We start from the raw sequence: 19,725 nt of genomic DNA on the forward strand, positions 1-19,725 counted from the left end.
AAAAAAAACAAAAAAAACACTCCCTCCCAGTATAAGCAGGAAAAAGTAAGTGAACCTCTATGACACAGATTTCTCCAGAAGTACTTTAAGTCACGTGATCCAAGTCAGTCTATGAACAATATCTAGGAGGAATATAGAGGTTTAGGAGGACTAGAGGTGGACAAAGCTGGAAAATACTACTAAAGCATGGATGAAAAAACAATTTGGCTTAAATTAAACAGAAAAAGTATGGTGAAGAGAGCATCATGGTTTGGGAATGCTTTGCTGCCTGAGGGTCTGCAGGCTGAGGTTCAATGACGTAACAAGGCAATGGAGACAGACTAATTGAAAAAGAGGACAAGGTTTTTCAGGTTTTTGAAAATGCTTCAACCTTTTCAGATGTTTGCTCTTCTTCTTGCACCTTGGGTGAAGTTGTCTCAGAAACCTTTACCCTGTTTCCCCACCTTTTTCAAAGATCAGGTGAGAATCTGACTTAACCCAGATAAGATGTTGTAGCACAGCCCAATGCAGGCTGTTCAAGATCTTCCAGAAATCCTGATGAACTTCCGAAGAAACTGTCCAAAATTCCTCAATGTTGTGCAAATCTCATAAGAAGCTACAGGAAACACCTGCTAGAAACTATGGTTGGTAAAGGAAGTTCAATAACATTAAAGAGTTCACTTATTCCCCCCCCCAAAACCTGAAGTAAGTGCTAACTCGGTGTCAACGAAAAATACAACAGTTTGTGTATTTTTGTTGCATTTGTGGAGAGTCATTGTGTTGGTCTATACCTGTGACTGAAATCATTATCGGACCACATTTTATAGCTTAACCAATGCAGAAATCCAAAGCTTTCCACGGTTCTTCTTCCAGGTTTACAGCACTAACAGACTGACTCAGGAATTATAAAGGGATTCAGGGATGCTCTAAACATCAAGATTTGATCAGGAATACACTGGCCTTAAATACTACAACTACTTTAAAACTGTGATGAAGATTAATAGCGATAAAGCTAAAGATTGTGCTTATGTGATCACGAACTGATATTTAAATATAAAAAGCTAACAAAATAAGAAACACTTGTACTTTTGAAACTACAAGGTACAACCACAGTAAGCCAAGAAAAGCCACAGTGCTGCACGTTTTATCTAAATGATGCTGTGTGCTACAGTTTACTGCAGGGGGAGAAACAACAGCAGACTGAGTGCAGCTACGTGAATGCTCTAGATGCTCTTCATCAGCTCTAAAAGTAAAACGACAACATTGTAACATCACTGTTACTTTACCCTGGGTAAACTTTATACCAGGTTTACTTTACCAAATAAGTAAATAGTAACTTAATAACTTCCAATTTGGTTTAGTTTTAGCAAGCTAAAACTGTATAAATCTCAAATGTCTCCCATTAAATCATCAGTTGAGTGTAACAGTATAAGGTGAGGTGTTCTGTGAAAAATAGCAGAACAAAAAATCCACATGTGCTAAAGTATGTTCCCCCAAACAGCTGGAAATCATCCAAAAACATTCATTGCAGTAAACACAGTATATATGACAAAGCAAGGCACACACATACAATTTCAGTTAGTCACTGTGTATTATCAAAGGGATTAAAAACAAAACAAAACAAAACAAAAACAAAAAAAAACACCATCATCAATTATATCATGCTTTTTCTTCAAACATGCTTGTTAGTAACATTAGACCGGCTTTAACTTTAATTTATAAATTAGGTGGGGAAAGTGACCTTGGTGTTAAACCAAAACACACACACACACAAAAAGGAAAAAAAACAAAACAGAAATCTCTGGTTTACATTCAGACTCTGAAAATTGAACATGCTGGCCATAACAGAGGGTGGACCAGCAGGGTGTCACAGCAGCCTTATCGTACCACAGAGCATTCCTATTCAGGTGGTTCGGCCGTGATTACTAAACACAGGCTGGGCCTCCACACCAGAGAGCGTTCGCACTGTGCAGGAGAAGTGCTCTGCTGACCGCTGTGCCCCCGCCCCTTCTAGTCCGGCCCTCGATGTTAGTGATCTTACGGGTGGAGCGCGGTGGGTACCTTTTTCTGCATGAGCCTCAGCTCATCGCTCAGACTGTTGTTTGCTTTCATGAGTTGCTGGATCTTTGCTTCAGAGGCAGAGAGGGCGGTTTTCACCTCCAGGTATTCTTGCATAGTGATGGGTCCGTCTGAGAGGTCCGAGTCCAGGCTCTGTTAAAGACATGCCAAACAAAACAAAGAGGTGAATGATGCAAAAGAGATTTCATTCAGGGTTTTAGTTTGTGAAAATACTGTCTGGGTACCTTGGTCCTGTCTCCTTTGCTTGATGGGAGCTCTTGATCTGTATCCTCATCAGATGCCACACTATCATAGTCAGGCTGGTCATTGTCCTGGCTATCACTACAGTGTCTGACGGCCACGTTCTTCATGATAAGTTCAACGTTGTCTAGGACAAACAAGAAAAAAAACAACTTGTTTTGTTACTCTGTATCTTCATGAGACTCGGGTGTCGGGGGGATTTTTGAAGAAAGTAACAAGAAGACACCGACCTTTGGGACTGACTATCGGATTCCCTTGCTGTCTGCGCTTTGCTTCACTTAATATGTCAATGACCAAAGTTGCAAATTCATGTGCATTAAATCTTGCAAGCTTTTGTCGCCCCTAAATAACACACAGAAAGAAAGAAAAAAAACCACAAAGAAATTACACAAACAATGCACAACCTTTAAGGTAACAACAGAGAGAAAACCAACACAACCACGTTTGCAGGGGTGTTCTGCACAGCTGACTTGCCTGGTTTCGTGTCGATGAATACTCCGGATTCACAGGAAGGAAAGGAACCACAGTTGTCTCTGTGACCAGCGTGCTGTGATTCTGTGTTGCCAACCACACTGCAGAGAATGAGCAGAGTGCTGTTTAAGGCACGAGTACAGCTGCAATGCTAGTGGAGGTGTTGAAGAGTGCGTGTGAATACCACTATAGATGCATTTGAGTCCTCTGGTAAGGGGTAAAACTCTACCTGCATCAGTCTCTCGCCTGTCCACTTCATCATACACGTCCATGGCCAGCTCCTCAAATAAATGATTACTGAGCTACATTAAATAGAAAAGAAAGAAAAACCACACCTGAGCAAACTTCAGGGGAGAATATTTAAAATGAAACACAGTGAAAACACTTACAGATTGCAGTTTCTTTTTCGCTGCCTTTGCAAGTTCCGATAAATCTGCACTGCTGCAAACAGAAAATTGTGTTTGTGAACATTTGTTAATAAATTCGTAGGTCTGTAGGTCTATTGCTACTATAATGCAGTTTATTTTCAGTAATACTTACATGTTCCTGATCCCAATAAATGAAAGCAGTTAAAACAGATCGCATGTGTCATTTCCTGTGCAAAAGTATTTTTCTGCTCTTTTTCTGCTTTGAAATTAGAGCTAATAATGAAAACTTCCCTCAGTCTGTTTAAAAGACTGCAGCAAGCTTAACTTCATGTCAGAACAAGACTCACAACTAAAACAACCATCACTAAATGCCTCACTGCATTCACTCTGCTGGCTCAGTTCAACTTAAACTCATTCACCCAGGCGCATGTTAATTGGTAGACATGCATCATACTGACGTACAGCTTCTGCTTTCTTACCTGTCGGCCATTTGTGGAACGATGAAGTGCTGGCCGCTTTTATGATCTGAAAGGAACAACGCGAAAGTTCTGGATAAGTGCCAAAATCCTTCGGGGCAATTACAGGAACTGTATTCACTTTCTGTTAATCACCATTTAAAATCTGTATTTAGCTCATAAGCAAATTTGATCAGCTGTAGAGCCACATCACTAAAACAACTACAGCACTGTGTAAAAGTCTCAAGCCACCCCTTATTTTTTATACTTTCAAAGTAAAAGAAGAAATAAGTGCAGCTATTATATAGTATTAATGCAAAAAAAGAATTCTATTGAGCTTGAAAGTTAAAGAATAAAGGGCCTATCACCACCTTTATTCTTTAACACAGCCTCTTAGGCAGCTTTCTTGTCATTTCTTGAAGTAGTCTTCAGGAATAGTTCTCGAGGGTCGTTGCAGGACACTCAAAGCTCTTCTTTGGATGTTGGCTGCCTTTTGTTCTGTTCTCTAACAGGATGATCACACACTCCTTCAATAATGTTGATGTCGGGGCTCTGGGGAGGCCAGTCCAAGACTTAGCATTCCATTGTGTGTTTTTCAATCCAGGTCTGCTTTTATTGCATTGCAATGTGTTTGGGATCATTGTCATAATGAAAAATGAAGCTGATGCCAATAGGATGTTTTCCAGATGGCACTGCATCTGATATTAATGTTTTGCTTTCATGAGTCCATCAATTTTGATGCCTAACTAACTAAAATAGAGCCCCAAACCACGACAGAGCCTCCACCTTGTTTCAAGCTCTAGACACTCACTTTTGTACCTCTCTCCTGACCTCCTCTGTATATATCAAAGATGCTTTGAACCAAAACGTTCACATTTGATTGACACTATAACCGTTCTCACTGATTTTCAGTCCTGTTCTTGTGGAATTTTGCCTCGGCCTTTTCTCCCAGTTCAGTGAACAGTAGATGGATCAACTCAAGGGCAGGATGGATCTCTCAGGTCCTGTATCCGGTCTGTGCTGGATTGTTTCACATTTCTTGAGGATATGACTTTTAGATACTGTTCGTCTGCTGTTTTTAGGTCTCCCACTTCTTCTTTTGCCCTCCACTAGTCCAGTTTTCTCAAAATTATTAAGTCCACACTGCACAGCATGCTCGGATATGCCAAGCTTTCAGCCAGAAGCTCTTAGAATCACTTTGTTGGTGCAAAAATACTATTTTATTTTTACAAAAACATCAAGAGTTCTTGCACATTACTGTTCACCCAGCAGCAGCAAATGCTGCTTTTTCAGCTTTTTTTAAATTTTTTATTTTAAATGACACATTTCCGCTTACCTGGTTTTCGTCCACACAAGTAAAACGCCAGTCGATCGGTTAGTTCATACTGAATTTCCACCAGCCTGTCTGCCAGGTCGTTGTGGCCAGCTTCTCTACAAAACCATATTTAAAAAGTCAAATTAAGCTTAATATTTTGTCTTATATATAAACAATTATTTTAAATAATAAACACGTAGGCTTGCCTTGCACAGTCAATGGGAGTTTTGCCTCTGCTGTCTGGAGCACCAGGATCTGCCCCATAAACGGTCAACAGTTCAACCTGAGATACTTGCCCAGCCTTTGCAGCTACATGCAAAGGAGTGCTTCCCTTTTCCTGCCCAAGACAATGATCAACATAACAAAAGCCAGAACATGAGCCAGAATTTGACAGAAAAAAAAAAAAAAACACATGCAAAAACACGGAAATGATACTTTTAAATACAGAAGGTCTTACAGGATGAAAGAAATTTGCTTGAGCTCCGAGTGTCAGCAGCCTCAAACAAGTCTCCAGATTACCAGTGCGTACGCTTGAGTGAAGTTGCTGGGGGGAAAAAAAAAAGAAATAAAAAAATTTAACTGTGACTTTAAAAAGCACAACAATAGAGCTTTGTTCAAAAACGTGCTTCCTTTCTTTCCCCCGTGGATCACTGTACCCAACCATTTCTCCTCACCTTGCTTAAATCCTTGGCTGTTGAGCTGTCATCCTCTCGGCAAGGTATGCGATGGACAAACACCAGCATTTGATATTTGGCTCTTATAAACTCTGATTTGTTTGGACTTTTGGGATGCCATGAAACACACACACACACACACAAAAGACATTGAGAGACTATGAATGAGAAAGCAGCAAGAGAGTCCATTGTCATTTTTTATTAAAAAACAAAAAAATACTCCATAATCATTTCCAAACATTTATGACTCACTGGAGTTTGTCCTGAGGGTTGGCCTTGCGTTTTCCACTCGTCACAGACGCAGGGTCCAGAAGGGAGTGCTCCCAAATTGAATTCGCACCGTTGTTGTATAATGTCTGAACCATCTAGGTTAGATTAAAAAGGAAAGCATCGTGTATAATTTGTCATATTGATTTAGACCTTCAAATGGTGAGGGGAAAATAAATAAATCCCCTTCCTGTGCTGCACTTGCTATATTTGGACAAAAATCAATACACCTCAGGGGATCTGCTGCACTTGATGTCATACAGCTTTACTGAATTTAAAACTGAAGTAATACTAACCCAAACCCAAGTATAACATGTTCTAATGGCTTTAGTTCAGCATCTAAGCACAGAAACTACAAGTAAGACAAGTTCACAGCCAACAGAATAAATATGCATGCAACAGCTGAATGATCAAAATATTTCTGTTGAGGATTATTTACCTGCAGCTGCGTAGGGGGCCATGGCGTGTGCGTCAGGTGGCGCACTTGGGAGCTGTGTCTGCCCAGGCTCCGATGTACACTGCAGCACTCGTCGCAGATCAACACGCCTCTGTTCACCGAGGCCCAGCGAGGTTCTGAGCGAGAACAGAAAACAACCAGGTCACAATTATGATAGATAAATTGTGCACTTAGAGTATAATCTTGGAGTTCGAGCAGTTCACTGGTTTTACTTTGATCAAGCCGAGGAAGTTAATCTTTCTTTCTCTTTTTATCATATTCAAATCAACTCAGTGCTTCTCTTTTGACAACAAGCTGGACCCAAAGAGTCTCCTGTTACCGCTGTTGTAAGATGACTACTACAGGCAGGTGCTTACTTGGTAATAATTATGATTATTATTTTGCTTTTTTGTCCAAGGAAAAAACATCATTTGATAGTTCTTACTCACAAGTACTGCTAATTTACCCAAAGTTTAATACAGTTTATTCTTCTGTGCCATAGGACTCTTGAAAATTATAGCCAAGCCATAGTGATATCAGTACTTCACACACACCATTACGCACCTACAAAAATGAGCTCTCAAATGTTTAGAGGCACAGAAGTAACCGTTTTACATGGATCCTTCATAATTCTGACAGATTTAGCTGGATTGGGCTTAAGACAACTATCTTTTAGGTTCCTAGCACCCTAAAAAGAGTTGTGATTTCATGACAGAAAGGGATAATATCGGAGTTTCGAGACAACATAAGAATTTCAGTTGGGCCAAAGATCCCACAGAATGAAATAATCGACAGAATCTGATTGTTTTGATAGCGTAAATAGTCCCCATATGTATAAGGTATTTAGTTTTTGATTGCTATGGCATGATTTTATGAGTTAAAGCATATTATTTTGAGGACCCCTTAGCACAAAGCTGTCCCCAGACCCGCTCTGAGAAAACAAACATATAGTTATCTATAGCTGAGAAAGGTCCCTGAAAAATATGCTGTTTAATCCTGCTCAAGTGGCATTCGCTGAAAACTAGTGTCCTGCTGGAAGAAATAGCTGAGGCTTTTCAAAATAGTTATTTCATATATTTTATTTTAAAAAAAAAATCTTCATTGGCTTTCAACACATGGGATTAACAAAATGTTGGTGTTGGCGTTTTCATTAAATTTCTGGACACTAGATCACAATGTATTATATGTCATATAATTAAACATAATAATATCACAAGATGCTGAGTGGATGCTTTAAGATCTAATGAAGAAAAACACAACCCAAGAAAGAAAGAAAAGAAAAAGTCAAACTCAAAACAGGCTGTGAAAAAGGTCACATTCATAGTCATGTATCGCCTTTCTGACTGCAGATTTAGGTGAAGCTATGGGTTGCGTAAAAAGGAAGTGAAGACTAACAGAGCAGCTTCCTCTTTCAAAGCACTATAAAGAAAATACCTGAAGAACTAATAATCTTAGAACTGAGCTGCAATATTAACCTAATGCGTGGTTGTTTTTTGCCCTATGAATTAAAAGTGTACTATGACTCTGTGACCAAAATAAATGTGTTTACTTAACCTTGGCCTATTTTGCACGGTTCATGCAGTGCAAAAGTCACAGAGTTGTCTTCCATCTGTGCACAGACTCTTCTTGACAGCAAACTTCAAGACTAGAAACACTGTAAAATGATACAACACTAAAGCTCACTGAGTTTCAAGCAGATAGAGTGACGGGACAGGCGCTGTAAAAATCCCAACAGCAGCTGCAGTGCAAGAGCAACAGATGCAGGAGGTCGCTGGACAGATTGTGGCTCCTGGTCCCCGAGTTTTCAGAATCTCCTTCTAACAACTGTCCCTCAGGACCTCCCGAGTCTCAGTGCTCTCCTCAGCACGTGCTGCTAAATTTAATACCACATCTTGAAACGCTAAAAATATTCACACCCAACAACTGGTAGCAGCCATAAAGTGGGGCAATCCAGGGCAGCTGCTGAGGAGAGCTCAGGGTTAACTAATGACATGAGTGACATGATGACAGACGAGCTTCTTAATATTTGCGTTCCGCTGAATGATGCAAAACAAACCGATGTATTTTCTATTATTAGACTTTGCTTAATTTACAGTGCATTATGTCGCCACAAGAAGAAGAAAAATAAAATCTCTCCTGCATTGAGTATGCGGTCAATTCACTCAGCATCCTGTTTTGCTTCCTGTGCCTGCTGAACAGCATCACGTCATTTCTATACAAGTGGAACTTCTGTAAGTACAGCCTCAGACACAATACAACAATTGTATGCTCAGCTCTCAGAGCTTGGTGCCATTGGTCCCGAAAAACAAAGCTCTGTTAGAGAGTGCTGGTACCCTGATGCCATATAAGTGGTTATAGCACTATTTTTTTTACTCTATTACATTACAAGTGACTGGTTACAGATGACACGGACTGCAGATTTGGGTTAATGATGCAACGACTTTTTTAAATAATCAAATCTTTATGAATACAGTAGGAAATACAATACAGTCATTACTCATTAACACCTTTAGTTCAGCTGAGTTACATCGTGCCAGAAGACCACTGTTATGCCCCCTTTTTTATTGCACTTTACTCATGAGAAACAGTTAATCCCAGCAGTTGAAAGTTAATTTTATAACGGGCATATAAAAGGGACATATCATATAATTATAATAGGGTTTTGGTTGCTTATTAAACCAAAAGGCACCCTAAAAACTCCTTTCATGAAGGGAGCTATGGCGTTAGACATGAATACTAACTAGGGAAACTGGATACCCTAAATTACTGTAAAGAGAAACCAACGTGTTGCCAGCGCTGCTAATCGGATTTATTTGGATTTGGGGTGTTTCTTAAGCACCAAATGTCAGCTAACAGACAAACACTGCATAGATGGTGTAAGTTTTACTTACCTGGGACACAGCAATCTGCGCAGACCTCAGTGTTTCGCAGGCGTTTAGACATCCTCAACTCGGGAAGAAACGCCTTTTAAAACTGAGTAGAGGAAATTGTGTCCGTTATGCTAACCATTGATTACTCTGTTAAGATGCCTTCCGCGTTAGCTAAACCCAGCAAATTAAAAACAATCCAACAACTAACTATCGTACTTACTTCCTTTTAACCGTTGCGAGCCTTTTCGTTTTTTGCTAGAGTTGGAGTTATGACCATGATAACATTTCCTCCCGCTACAACGCCGGTCGTCTGCAAGTGAGCTGACTGAGCAGCCACCTGATTAGCTAACTAGCCTGTGCACACTTGGTAGTTTACTCCTCTGCCTCTAGACAGCAGCATTTAGCGCTAGCGCGATCCCAGAGGCAGTTGTGACTGTGACCTATAATTGTGGTTTACTTTGCCCATAGTTTTGACTCTCAGGAAATAAACCTCTCAAAATAATACGAATAAGTCCTGCTTGAAATTTGTTCCGATTCTCTAATTTTATAGCTACGGGTAAACATGAAATATGAATACAACACAATACTTGTGGAGCTCGTTTTTGTCGGTACACAACCTGACAGATTAAAATCAGGGTTTTAATTTTCCCTAAAAGAGGTGAGTTTGATCTACTCACCTTGGAGTACACTGTAGTATTTTTTATGTCTTAAATTAATCTCCATACATGTTCACCTACCGACAGCCTTTTAAATCGCGCTTTGTACATCTTTAACACTGATGCAATATTAGATTAAAAAAACAAAAACGGCAAGTGACCAACCCAGATACAAGACGTGAAAACAGTCATGTGTATTAAATCATGTATTAAAATTTGACTGCGTAGAGCAGAAATAGGCACCGAACCTAACTGAGACAGATGAGTTTTTAATTAACATTGATTTGTGAAGTTTAAAACAATAAGCCGGATACATACAACGTTATATACTATCTTTAAATTTAGCAGGCGTAGTTATGTACATTATAACCTGGCGGTACAGATTTAGATTTTTAACCCGCATCCACCCCCTCCCTCAAAACGTAATATTGCCAATCCCATTTCAATGTTATAGGGCATAATAGGACAATTAACTTTCTGGGAATTTACATGGTTTGTTTAGCTAATGTCTGCACGATATAGCAGCGCTATATTTCAAGAATTCAAAATATGGGAACCAAAGTTAGACAATATAGAAATCACTTTATTTAGTCATAGTACTAACAATGAAGGTTCTGCAACCCCCACGTCGACATGCTAAATGGTTGATTCCAGACTGGAACTGTCTATTATTTTTTTAAGGCGATGATTTTATCTACGAGTGCTGTTTCATTTGTTTTTAGCCTAAATGATTTTTTGTAAACCGTATATAAGGTGTTCCTTTAAAATTGACCATTAGGTTACCTTAATCAGGCGATATTTAATGGACTGCGAGTCTGTTTCTATATAGAACACCCCTGTCGTTGCTGGGAACTACTCCTGGCACTTCCTTGTTCAAAAGTTTTATTTAGGGGAAGGCTTGGGGGGGAAAGTTGGTCACCGGATTGGTTATTCCTTCGACGCTGCTGTCAGACATTAAAGGCATGGATCAAAGCTTTTTGGCGTAACTACTGTGGCTGTCCCAGCTTTTCTCATGGCTCCAGTTGTTAGAGGGTGGCTAACGTTGCACTGAAAGAAAGAGGAAGATGTCCATGGCTAACATTAGCGAAGACATCAGGGTGAAGTTTCCCCTACATTCCGCAGTGTGGGAGAATGACTACAGGAAGCTGGAGCAGCTATTAACATCAACGCAGGTTGGTTAAAACCACTGGAGAGGTTGGTAACCTTGGCACCGATACTCAGCTAGCCGGACTAAGCCAGGAGTGAGTTGCTGAATTTCCGCAGGCAGGCAGTTAAAGAAGGCCAGTGGTGTTTACAGATGCTCCGCAGGCAGCCACATACACATGACACTGAGTAGCGCAGCTTTTTACGCATCTATAAGTTGGAAAGCTTTAAAAGACAAAAAAAACAAAAGTCTCCCGGTACAGACTGGTAGCTTGTTTCCAGTTAAACTGTAAGCTTCTGTCCCATTTCACTGGATTCCTCAAATACACTGATTAACAGACAGCAGTACGTGTTTTATCACTCGCATGCATAGATTTGTTGTTTATTTTTGCACTACCTATAGTAACTCGGCATTGCTATTTAGCTTCAAAATGGAGAGATCCAGTAGCTCAAACAATAAGCAGTGTTAGGGATGGGTATTGATAAGGGTTTATTGATGCAAATGCCATTATTGATTTTCTTTATAGGTCAGATTGGTTTTTACTGTCAACTCAGTTTCATTTTCACTGCTTGGACAAAGTGTAGGGGGAAATAAGCTTGCATGTGACTCAGGTGTGTAAAAAATGCCGCTATCACGAGTCTGGTGTCACTGTTGTGCAATCTGCAACTTTTGGAAAAACATGCCATGATTCGATGTTTTGGGGGGTTTATGATAATCCGATGAATAGTATAAACTCTAGATTCCCATCCCTACGCCGATAATTACCTCAATACGTGCTTGAGAGTGTATTTTATTTACTTAAAATGGACAATGCAGTTTGACATAGTTCCAGTACAGAGCATGAAACTGATGTGCCGCACAAAGAGTTTATAGCTGTTCCTAATTTTCAGCCCTTGTTGGGATTATACATCCAAACTATACAATTATTATGATTCCTCTGTACTGACTCCAGCAGTTTTATATCATTGTTAGCCATGACCAAATTGCATGTTGTTGACTGCACTGGTTATAGTAATCGCTTGGAGGTTGTAATGTCAGCTCGGTAGTATTTAATCTAAACAAGCACCTTATTATTTTTCAGAATGACATCGAGGCTGTGGATCCCAGAGGCCGAACACCTCTGCACCTGGCTGTATCACTCGGGCACCTGGAGTCAGTGAGAATCCTGCTGAGACACGGCGGTCAAGTGACTAAAGAAAATGCCAATAATTGGACAGGTTTGTTACGAAGCTAGCTACATAACAGACAAGGAGGGCTAGGATTTGGATTGGTTTGTTGGTTGATTTTCAATCCCTACTGTCTTTAACCCTACCTGTCATCTGCTGTTGATGAGGTTTCTTGTAAATATACTTATCCAAGAATATCAACTCCCACCACAGCAGTAAAATGGTTTCTTTGGTCTTTAATTTCATTGCTGAGGTTTTTAATGGTTAATCGTTTCTCAGAGGAAACTGATGCTGTTGCATTAAAAGGTTTAGTGGTTTGTTTCTGCTTGACTTTCTATGGGCAGTGCTGCAGGAAGCAGTCAGCACAGGAGATCCAGAGATGGTTCAGTTAGTGCTTCAACGCAGAGACTACCTCAAAGCCTCCACTGCCCTGGGAGGAGTGCCTGAGCTGCTGTCAAAGATCCGAGTGGTGTGACTTCATATATTTTTGCCTTTTGCTTGTCATCATTTGTAAGTGTGCCTGGAAACATTTATAACATTTCTTTTGCTCTTTCTAGTCTCCAGACTTCTATATGGAGATGAAATGGGAATTCACCAGTTGGAGTAAGTTCTTTTTTTTTTTTTTTTTTTTTTTTTTTGTGAGTGGAAATATATTTTTTTAAGTAGATTTTTAAAGTAGACAAGTGTATAAATAGTATTATGTTCATGCAAAAACAGCTAGTTTATCAGAAATCCAGTATGCAAAAGAGGGATGGTTTCAAAAGTTGTTTTTTTTTATTTAAGGCAGCAGTCTATTTTTAAAGATTGACACTTTTCCTGTGCGGCTTCATCAGGTCACACAGGAAAAACTACATACCTGCCTGATGGCAGGTGAAGTATTTGTTTGCTTAAGTGGTGTTTTTCACGTATGGATGCTTTTTGTTTCTGTATCCTGTTGTTTCGCAGTTCCTCTCGTGTCCCGGGTTTGTCCGAGTGATGTTTGCCGCATCTGGAAAAGCGGCGCCTCGCTGCGAGTGGATGTTACTCTTCTAGGCTTTGAGAACATGACCTGGATCAGAGGGCGTAGAAGCTACATCTTCAGAGGAGATGGCATGTGTTTACACTCCCTCACACAGACGAGTTTTCTTTGCTGCTGTTTTGATTAAAAGGGTCTAAGCGACTCCCTGTCTGCGTGTCTGCAGATTCATTTGCAGAGCTGATGGAGGTGAACCATGATGATGAAGTCGTGGACATCGAACGCTTCAACATATCCCAAGAAATGGAGGATGTGACGTTAGAGTCAATGCAGCCAGCTGAGCAGGAAGTTGCAAAAAGGTTGACGACTCCTATTGTCAACACCTACTTGGACACAAAGGATATTGCTTTTGAGAGGTAAGAGGCATTTATTCCTCCTTTTTCCTGTTTTTCCTCATGTCAGGAATGCATCTAAATTTGTTTGATAAGCTGCGACAGAACTCCAAAGCTATGCTACTTCACGAGAGTTGGCTTCTCATGGCATCTTGTTTCAGTGGAATTACTGCCTGAGCCAGGTTACTGTGTAACCCATTAGAGTTCATGATCACCACCTCTGATCTATGGATGACATTTCCAGTAGTATAAGATAATAAATATTTTGAGGCCTTACATGGAATATTCTTAAATTTTTCAAAATTAACACGTCAAACCAGAATCTAACATGTTAAAATAGCAGGGTAGATGATTCTCTATTATACAGTATATTGAGTTATTATGGAATTTTTACATGAGATATTCAAGCTTTTTCTTGTCTGTCCTTCTGGAAACTGTAGCATCTAAATGCAATATTTATATTTAGTACTTTTTTTTTTTTTTTGTTTATTCAACATCCAGCTAGAGGACATGTTATCACAATGATGATGACGACACAGGTGACAGACGGCATCTTACTTCAGCTATCCTTACATTAGTAGTTGCTGTTGCACTGTTGGATTGTGAATGTATTTGAATCTAAAGAACAACGATGAATCTCTTCTATTATGATGTTTTATGTTTTCTGGATATATACCAGTCTTTTGTTTTGTGTTTTTCCTACAGGACTAAGTCTGGCATTTGGGGCTGGAGAGCTGATAAAACTGAAGTAGTCAATGGATTTGAAGCGAAGGTATAGAGAAGTTATAAATCAAACCAGAATGTGTTTATAAAATGTGCTGGTTTTATTACCTGACACTGTATTTTTGTCATTTTCTCAGGTTTTCAGTGTGAACAATGTAAATGTGGTAATCAGGACACGGACAGAGCATCTTACAGATGAGGAGAAAGCCAGGATAAAAAGTACAGTTTTTAAGTATTTCAGTATATATATTGTTTTTGTTTGCTTTTGGGGGGGGGTTTCAACATATAGTTTAAATGAACTGATCAGTGACAGCATTAATTATTAAGTATCCTTTGAAAGAAGCTCAACACAGCCGGGCTTTCTTTGTGTTAGCTGACTCACAAAACCTAGAACCTAGTTGATGATAACGGATCTGTTAAGCCAGACTTTCTGCTTCAGGCTCTGCACAGACAAATAAAGCAGACATGGAAATTTCTTTAATTTGTCAGTGGATCAAAGTTGTATTTATTCTTTTAAGTTTAATAAACATTTTTGGTGTTTGTTGTGTGTTCTAGCAGCTGCAATTCCTGCAGTGTAAAGGAGACTTATCAGCAGATTGGAAGCAAGCATAAAAACATTTATACGTTTTCTGCATCGCCAAAACAATATATGCAAATTTTAAGGGACCTGCTGTGATTTTACAGCTTTGCTTCTTTCATTATATCAGTAAGGTAGGGCTTAATAACTTAACTTCCCCCATCCTCCCAGCAGAGAAAACAAGCTGTAAACAAGAGCACTCAGGGAGATCTCCTTCTGCAGGGCGAGGGCTACACTAAACTTCAATGTTTTATGATGTCTTTATTACAGCACACGGTTTTCAGCCTGTTATGGTGTCATTGTGACATCATAGCGTGCCGTATTTGGTTCATAGCTCCCTCCATGCCCTTTCATATGAATATTACTCTCATGATATATTCTAAGAGTATATATTTTGACAGGTTCCTTGGAATGTGTTTTTCACAGTGAACTTTAGCCTTTGGTGCTAAGAATGAAGGTGAAGGCAACCTGGGTACTTATGTGAAGTTTGAAGATGATCTATAAAAATTGTGGGTAATATAAAGTTTTTACAATTAATTTTTCACACTTGGTGTGACCTTGACCTGATTTTTTTTTTTTTTTTTTTTTTTTTTTTTTTTACCAAAATGACATCAGCTCAAGAAAAAGGTATCTTGATAAGAATGCTAACAAACACATACTAAAAAAGAACCAAATCCATACACCTACCCTTCGGGAGGAGAAAAAAGAATCAATGAAGTCGTGGTATATTTTAAACTGAAACTCTAAACATAACCTTTGCCCCACAAGGTTATTCATTCAGCACAAGTTACCATAGTGATTTAGCCAGGTAAAACGAGAGCTGCTCTTGTCACACAAAAAACTCCAACTTTAAACTTGACATAGCTCGCTAACCAATTGATCTCGCTTTGTAGCGCTCTAGTATTAATGTGGCTATTATTTTGCCTTGTATCACTCACCTAAACACCAGCACCAACACTGGCAGGGTCGTCCTCTCTGACATGTATCCCTGACTGATTGAGGCAGATCCATGGATGCCCCATCCACTAACCCAAAGGACCCAAAGTGTCAGCGAAATAAAATAATAGTAATAATAAAGTTTAATTGTTGATGCCTTTCAAAACAACATGAAATCTGCTGCCAGTTCAAAATGTCAGGGAAGTGGTTTGAATGTTGTTATAGTCAACTTTTCTTTACACTCATAACAGAACTGAATCTGAGTGCTGATTGGCTGCTTTTCTTTTGTTTTTGTTCTTTCCAAAGGTGAAAGAAACATCCTGGAGTCTCTGCTGGGGACTGTGGAGCAGCACATAAATGCGCAAGGAGTAAGTTGTTCCTTCAGCATTATTGTAAACGTGATACATTTTGTTGCCATGCACCTGCTTATTTTTTGCGACTTCATCATTCTGTAGGACCTGACTCTCGAATATGCAACTGCCAACAATCCCACTGCGATCACTCCAGAGGAATACTTTGATCCCGACTTTGACCTTGTGAAACGAGACATCGGCCGTCCTATTGAACTGAGCATTCGAACACAGAAGTAATTTCAAGTGTTCTAAACTCCAGTCCACTCATTTTCCTAGTTGTATTGTGGAATTTAATGTTTCACTTTATCTGCAATCTCCTCTCACGCAGATTCAAAGGAACATTGTGGATGAGTGAGGACCATCCCCTCTCCCTGGTGGAGCAGGTAACCCCCATTATCGACCTCATGGCTCGCACGAGTTCCCATTTTGCAAGACTACGAGACTTTGTAACCCTGAAATTCCCTCCTGGATTTCCTGTTAAAATAGGTATTTTGCAGTTTTATGATTTTTATTTATTTATTGTTATTTTTTTCACTAGAAATTCTGGATTTGCAGAAGAACTCTGATACCCTTTCTGTTGTCACTTTGGTATCTCATGTGGCCCTCTCTTTCAGAGATTCCCCTGTTTCATGTGCTTAATGCCAAGATTACCTTTGGTAGTGTAAATAAATGCAGCACTGAGGAGGAAGCGAACACATCAGCAGCAGCCACACCAACATCCACAGGAGACGATGAAGCAGCAGGTTGGAAAGCAGATGGTTTATCCAGAATATTTAAACACAAAACGCACGATTGTCATTTTAAACTGCTCAACTGCTGTTTTTTTTTATCCACCCTACCCAGCACCACCTCCTTTCCAGGTGTGTCCCTCGGTGTTTGAGGTACCTGCGAGTTATCACCGTCGCGGGGGAAGCCGCCACATGCCTGTGTCCAATAACGATGAGGAGCTCTTACAGTACGCCATCCATCAGAGTCTCCTGGAGTCTCGTCAAGGCACTGGCCAGGTCAGAGCAATCGTCACTGACACAAACTTCTTTTTCATGCAAATTTCCCCCCCCTTCCCCACATGCTGAAGACTGTAACTTCCCCTGGTGTTTGTGTGTTTGTAGGAGGGGCTCTGGGATCATGTTGATGGGGACTTCGCTGATGTAATGCCGATTAACCAGAGTGACAGGTAGGAACAGATTAACAGTGTTACAAGTAACTCTGTTACTGAATGTTTTAATAGAAGGTGCTTGCAGCTTAGGAGGCCTAGGGATTCACATGGTTGGTTTTGTAGTGTTTTTAGTCAAACTTTATCACATATTTATTCTGCGCACCTTAAGTCTGTTCAGTGTCCACCTGTGAGGATGATATTCTGCCTCGCTGCCTGTAAGCATCAGTAAAGGCAACAGGAAAAAAGGTGAATCTCAGTTTTATCCTGTTAACCTTCTAGGAGTATCCCAGAGGGGGTGCTGGTGGATTATAGAGACACCTCCAGCCCTCCCAGCTCTGCCTCTGCCTCTAGCCCTGATTCAGACCTGCGTCTAGCAATGGAGCTTTCTGCAAGAGCTCAAGAGGAAGAAGAGAGAATGAGGAAACAAGAGGAAGAGGAGCTGGAGAGGATATTGCAGCTTTCGCTCACAGAGAAATAAAGGGAATAAGAGGGAAATATAAATATTAATAATAATTATAATAATACAAATTCTGCTGATCCAGAAAGCAACCACCACACCTCAGTTTTCCTTCCTAACCACTCTCATCAACTATGCAACTGCAGATCTCTTTCTACAACAGATAATTCTTACACAGCCAAAATCAAACTGTCTGTATCCAATATTTTTCAAAAGGTATTTTGGTAAGAGTATACTCTTTTTTTTGTATATTTCTATCTCAGTATAGTGTCTCCATCGTCACGCTTCTTTCCTGGACTGTTTGAGATCATTCTGGATGGGTTCTACTTTTTATTTATTCAGTTTCTTTGTTTCAGTTCAGACTCACAGCGGCAACTTGCAGGTATTTCTGTCACTGTTGTCTCGGGTGAGGGTTGAGTCAGTGTAACGTGGTTCTGTGAACAAAAAAAGTTTGACTGACTGCTCAAAGGTGACTTCATATAGTGTCGGCACACAAATGTGATATTCGCGGCCCCGGCAAACAAACACAGCAGTGCTGTCATTGTAAAGTCTCCCTACATAGTCACTTGGTTGAGGATATTGGACTCACTGAAAAGCAGAAAACTCAGGGTTTGCAGTTTTGTTTTGTTTTTGTTCCTTTGCTTTGGAATAACTTTGTTAATCAGCTGTAAAACTGACAGAAGTTAGCCAGGTAAATGATTTTAATATGGTACCACTCTAGCATATCGTTCTATTAGAACACTATGCCAGTGTTAAGTTGGAAAGGTTTGTTGGGTTGATTCAGATGTTCATATGTAAATGTGTCTTCTTGTACTTTGTGAATGTACTCTCTACAGATGGAGTAGAGCATGTTGCTTTGAAAGAAATTTGAAATTAGCCGCATGGTGTAGTATCTCTTTGCAAAAAGGATAAAGGGGGGTGGTTGGCTTTCCTTTCCTGTCTTGAGCTTCTGGTGAAAATTGACTTCTCTCTTCTTTTTTTTTTCTTTTTTTTTTTTTTGTAAATTCTCACTGAGCAACTTCACCTCAATTCAGAAATGCAATAGCAAAGACCAGTCTGTCTGTGGATTTATAATAGTCATGCAGCTGGGAAGCAGTAGTTCCAAAGGGCAGTCTACATTTTGTATCCATGAACAACTCAACACCTCTGTGCGGAAGAAGGAAAGCAGCACAGACCCTGAGGTCAAGCATGAGCGCCATACGTTGGGGTTTGATTTTTTTTTTTTTTTCCTTTTCTTTTCTTCAGCATGTGCCAAGGATTGCTTCGCTCTGATAACACGTGGTGGAGCTGAAGCGTGGCAAAATTTATATGCAGTGCAACTCGGACTAAACTGTTTAAATGAGTTTCTTTAAAATTTTGTAGTTTGAAAAACAAGGTGTCTCAGCTGTGTGATGCCGAGTAACACTCATTAACCACTGTCGATGATTTTTACTGACAACCAACCACTTTATCAGAGGTCTGTGCGACTGACTGCATCAGAAGCTTCAGCTGAACAGCTACTAACTGTAAAGATCAAGTTGCCAAACTGCTGAAAAGTCAAATTTGAAAATGGTAGCTTTAGTTAATTTAATGAAAATCTTTGCAGTGCGCCATTTGAGCTGTAAGGTTTTTTATAATATGTTGAAAGTTTCAGAGAATGTGTCAGTTTTCAAAATGTTGTGAAATAAAAGCACTTTATTTCCATTACTGCATGCTTCTTCTTTTTTTTCTTTTTTTTTAATGTGGTGTGTGTGACCATGAATAGTTGCCTGTCTCTGTGTGAACCCTGTGATGGACTGATGACCACACCGATGCTGCATCAGAGTGTGAGTCTTAGATAGAAAGTACTTACATAGAAAAAGCATAGAAGTGCTTGTATGAATGAGTGAATGAGGCGAGCTGTATGAAAGTGCTTTGAGTGCGCAGAGTAACAAAGCACTAAATAAGAACCAGTCCATTTACTGTATGATTTTTATCTTGCACATCAGGTTCAGTCATGACCAGATCAAAACAAAGACGGCAATGACAACTCGCTCTCACTTTTTAATCTCAAAGTTTAATGCTTGCAGAACTTTTG

At 39.8% G+C, this 19,725-nt stretch overlaps 2 protein-coding genes across 12 annotated transcripts in view; one reads left to right on the forward strand and one right to left on the reverse strand.

Annotated features, from left to right (window-relative positions):
• The window catches only part of git2a (G protein-coupled receptor kinase interacting ArfGAP 2a), a 17,686-nt gene extending 8,094 nt beyond the window's left edge, over positions 1-9,592 (reverse strand). For 3 of the 11 annotated variants that reach the window (XM_014339349.2, XM_005940188.3, XM_042227672.1), the window contains exons 1-16: positions 9,375-9,584; positions 9,176-9,257; positions 6,288-6,421; positions 5,834-5,946; positions 5,582-5,687; positions 5,365-5,451; positions 5,114-5,244; positions 4,929-5,023; positions 3,617-3,662; positions 3,310-3,315; positions 3,159-3,210; positions 2,999-3,071; positions 2,773-2,870; positions 2,529-2,640; positions 2,283-2,425; positions 2,041-2,190 (exon numbers count right to left, since the gene is read on the reverse strand). In XM_014339349.2, coding sequence (XP_014194835.1) covers positions 2,041-2,190; positions 2,283-2,425; positions 2,529-2,640; positions 2,773-2,870; positions 2,999-3,071; positions 3,159-3,210; positions 3,310-3,315; positions 3,617-3,662; positions 4,929-5,023; positions 5,114-5,244; positions 5,365-5,451; positions 5,582-5,687; positions 5,834-5,946; positions 6,288-6,421; positions 9,176-9,227 — 1,398 coding nt within the window. In that variant the 5' untranslated portion in view covers positions 9,228-9,257; positions 9,375-9,584. Of the gene's footprint in view, positions 1-2,040; positions 2,191-2,282; positions 2,426-2,528; positions 2,641-2,772; positions 2,871-2,998; positions 3,072-3,158; positions 3,211-3,309; positions 3,316-3,616; positions 3,663-4,928; positions 5,024-5,113; positions 5,245-5,364; positions 5,452-5,581; positions 5,688-5,833; positions 5,947-6,287; positions 6,422-9,175; positions 9,258-9,374 lie in introns of all 11 variants that reach the window. The other 8 variants (XM_014339347.2, XM_042227667.1, XM_042227666.1 and 5 more) reach the window with 8 other exon arrangements.
• Positions 9,593-10,494: 902 nt separating this feature from the next.
• On the forward strand, positions 10,495-19,355 carry ankrd13a (ankyrin repeat domain 13A). Its single transcript, XM_005940192.3, has 15 exons — positions 10,495-10,982; positions 12,036-12,171; positions 12,465-12,589; positions 12,678-12,723; positions 13,066-13,209; positions 13,302-13,491; positions 14,173-14,239; positions 14,328-14,409; positions 16,010-16,071; positions 16,159-16,289; positions 16,385-16,542; positions 16,671-16,799; positions 16,900-17,060; positions 17,166-17,230; positions 17,492-19,355. The coding sequence occupies exons 1-15, from the start codon at positions 10,875-10,877 to the stop codon at positions 17,688-17,690; spliced, it is 1,803 nt and encodes a 600-aa protein (XP_005940254.1). The 5' UTR covers positions 10,495-10,874; the 3' UTR covers positions 17,691-19,355.
• Positions 19,356-19,725: the final 370 nt, after the last annotated feature.

Source organism: Haplochromis burtoni, unplaced genomic scaffold, assembly GCF_018398535.1.
Source record: "Haplochromis burtoni strain Fernald_Lab_line unplaced genomic scaffold, NCSU_Asbu1 Contig_276, whole genome shotgun sequence".
NCBI classification, from domain to species: domain Eukaryota; kingdom Metazoa; phylum Chordata; class Actinopteri; order Cichliformes; family Cichlidae; genus Haplochromis; species Haplochromis burtoni.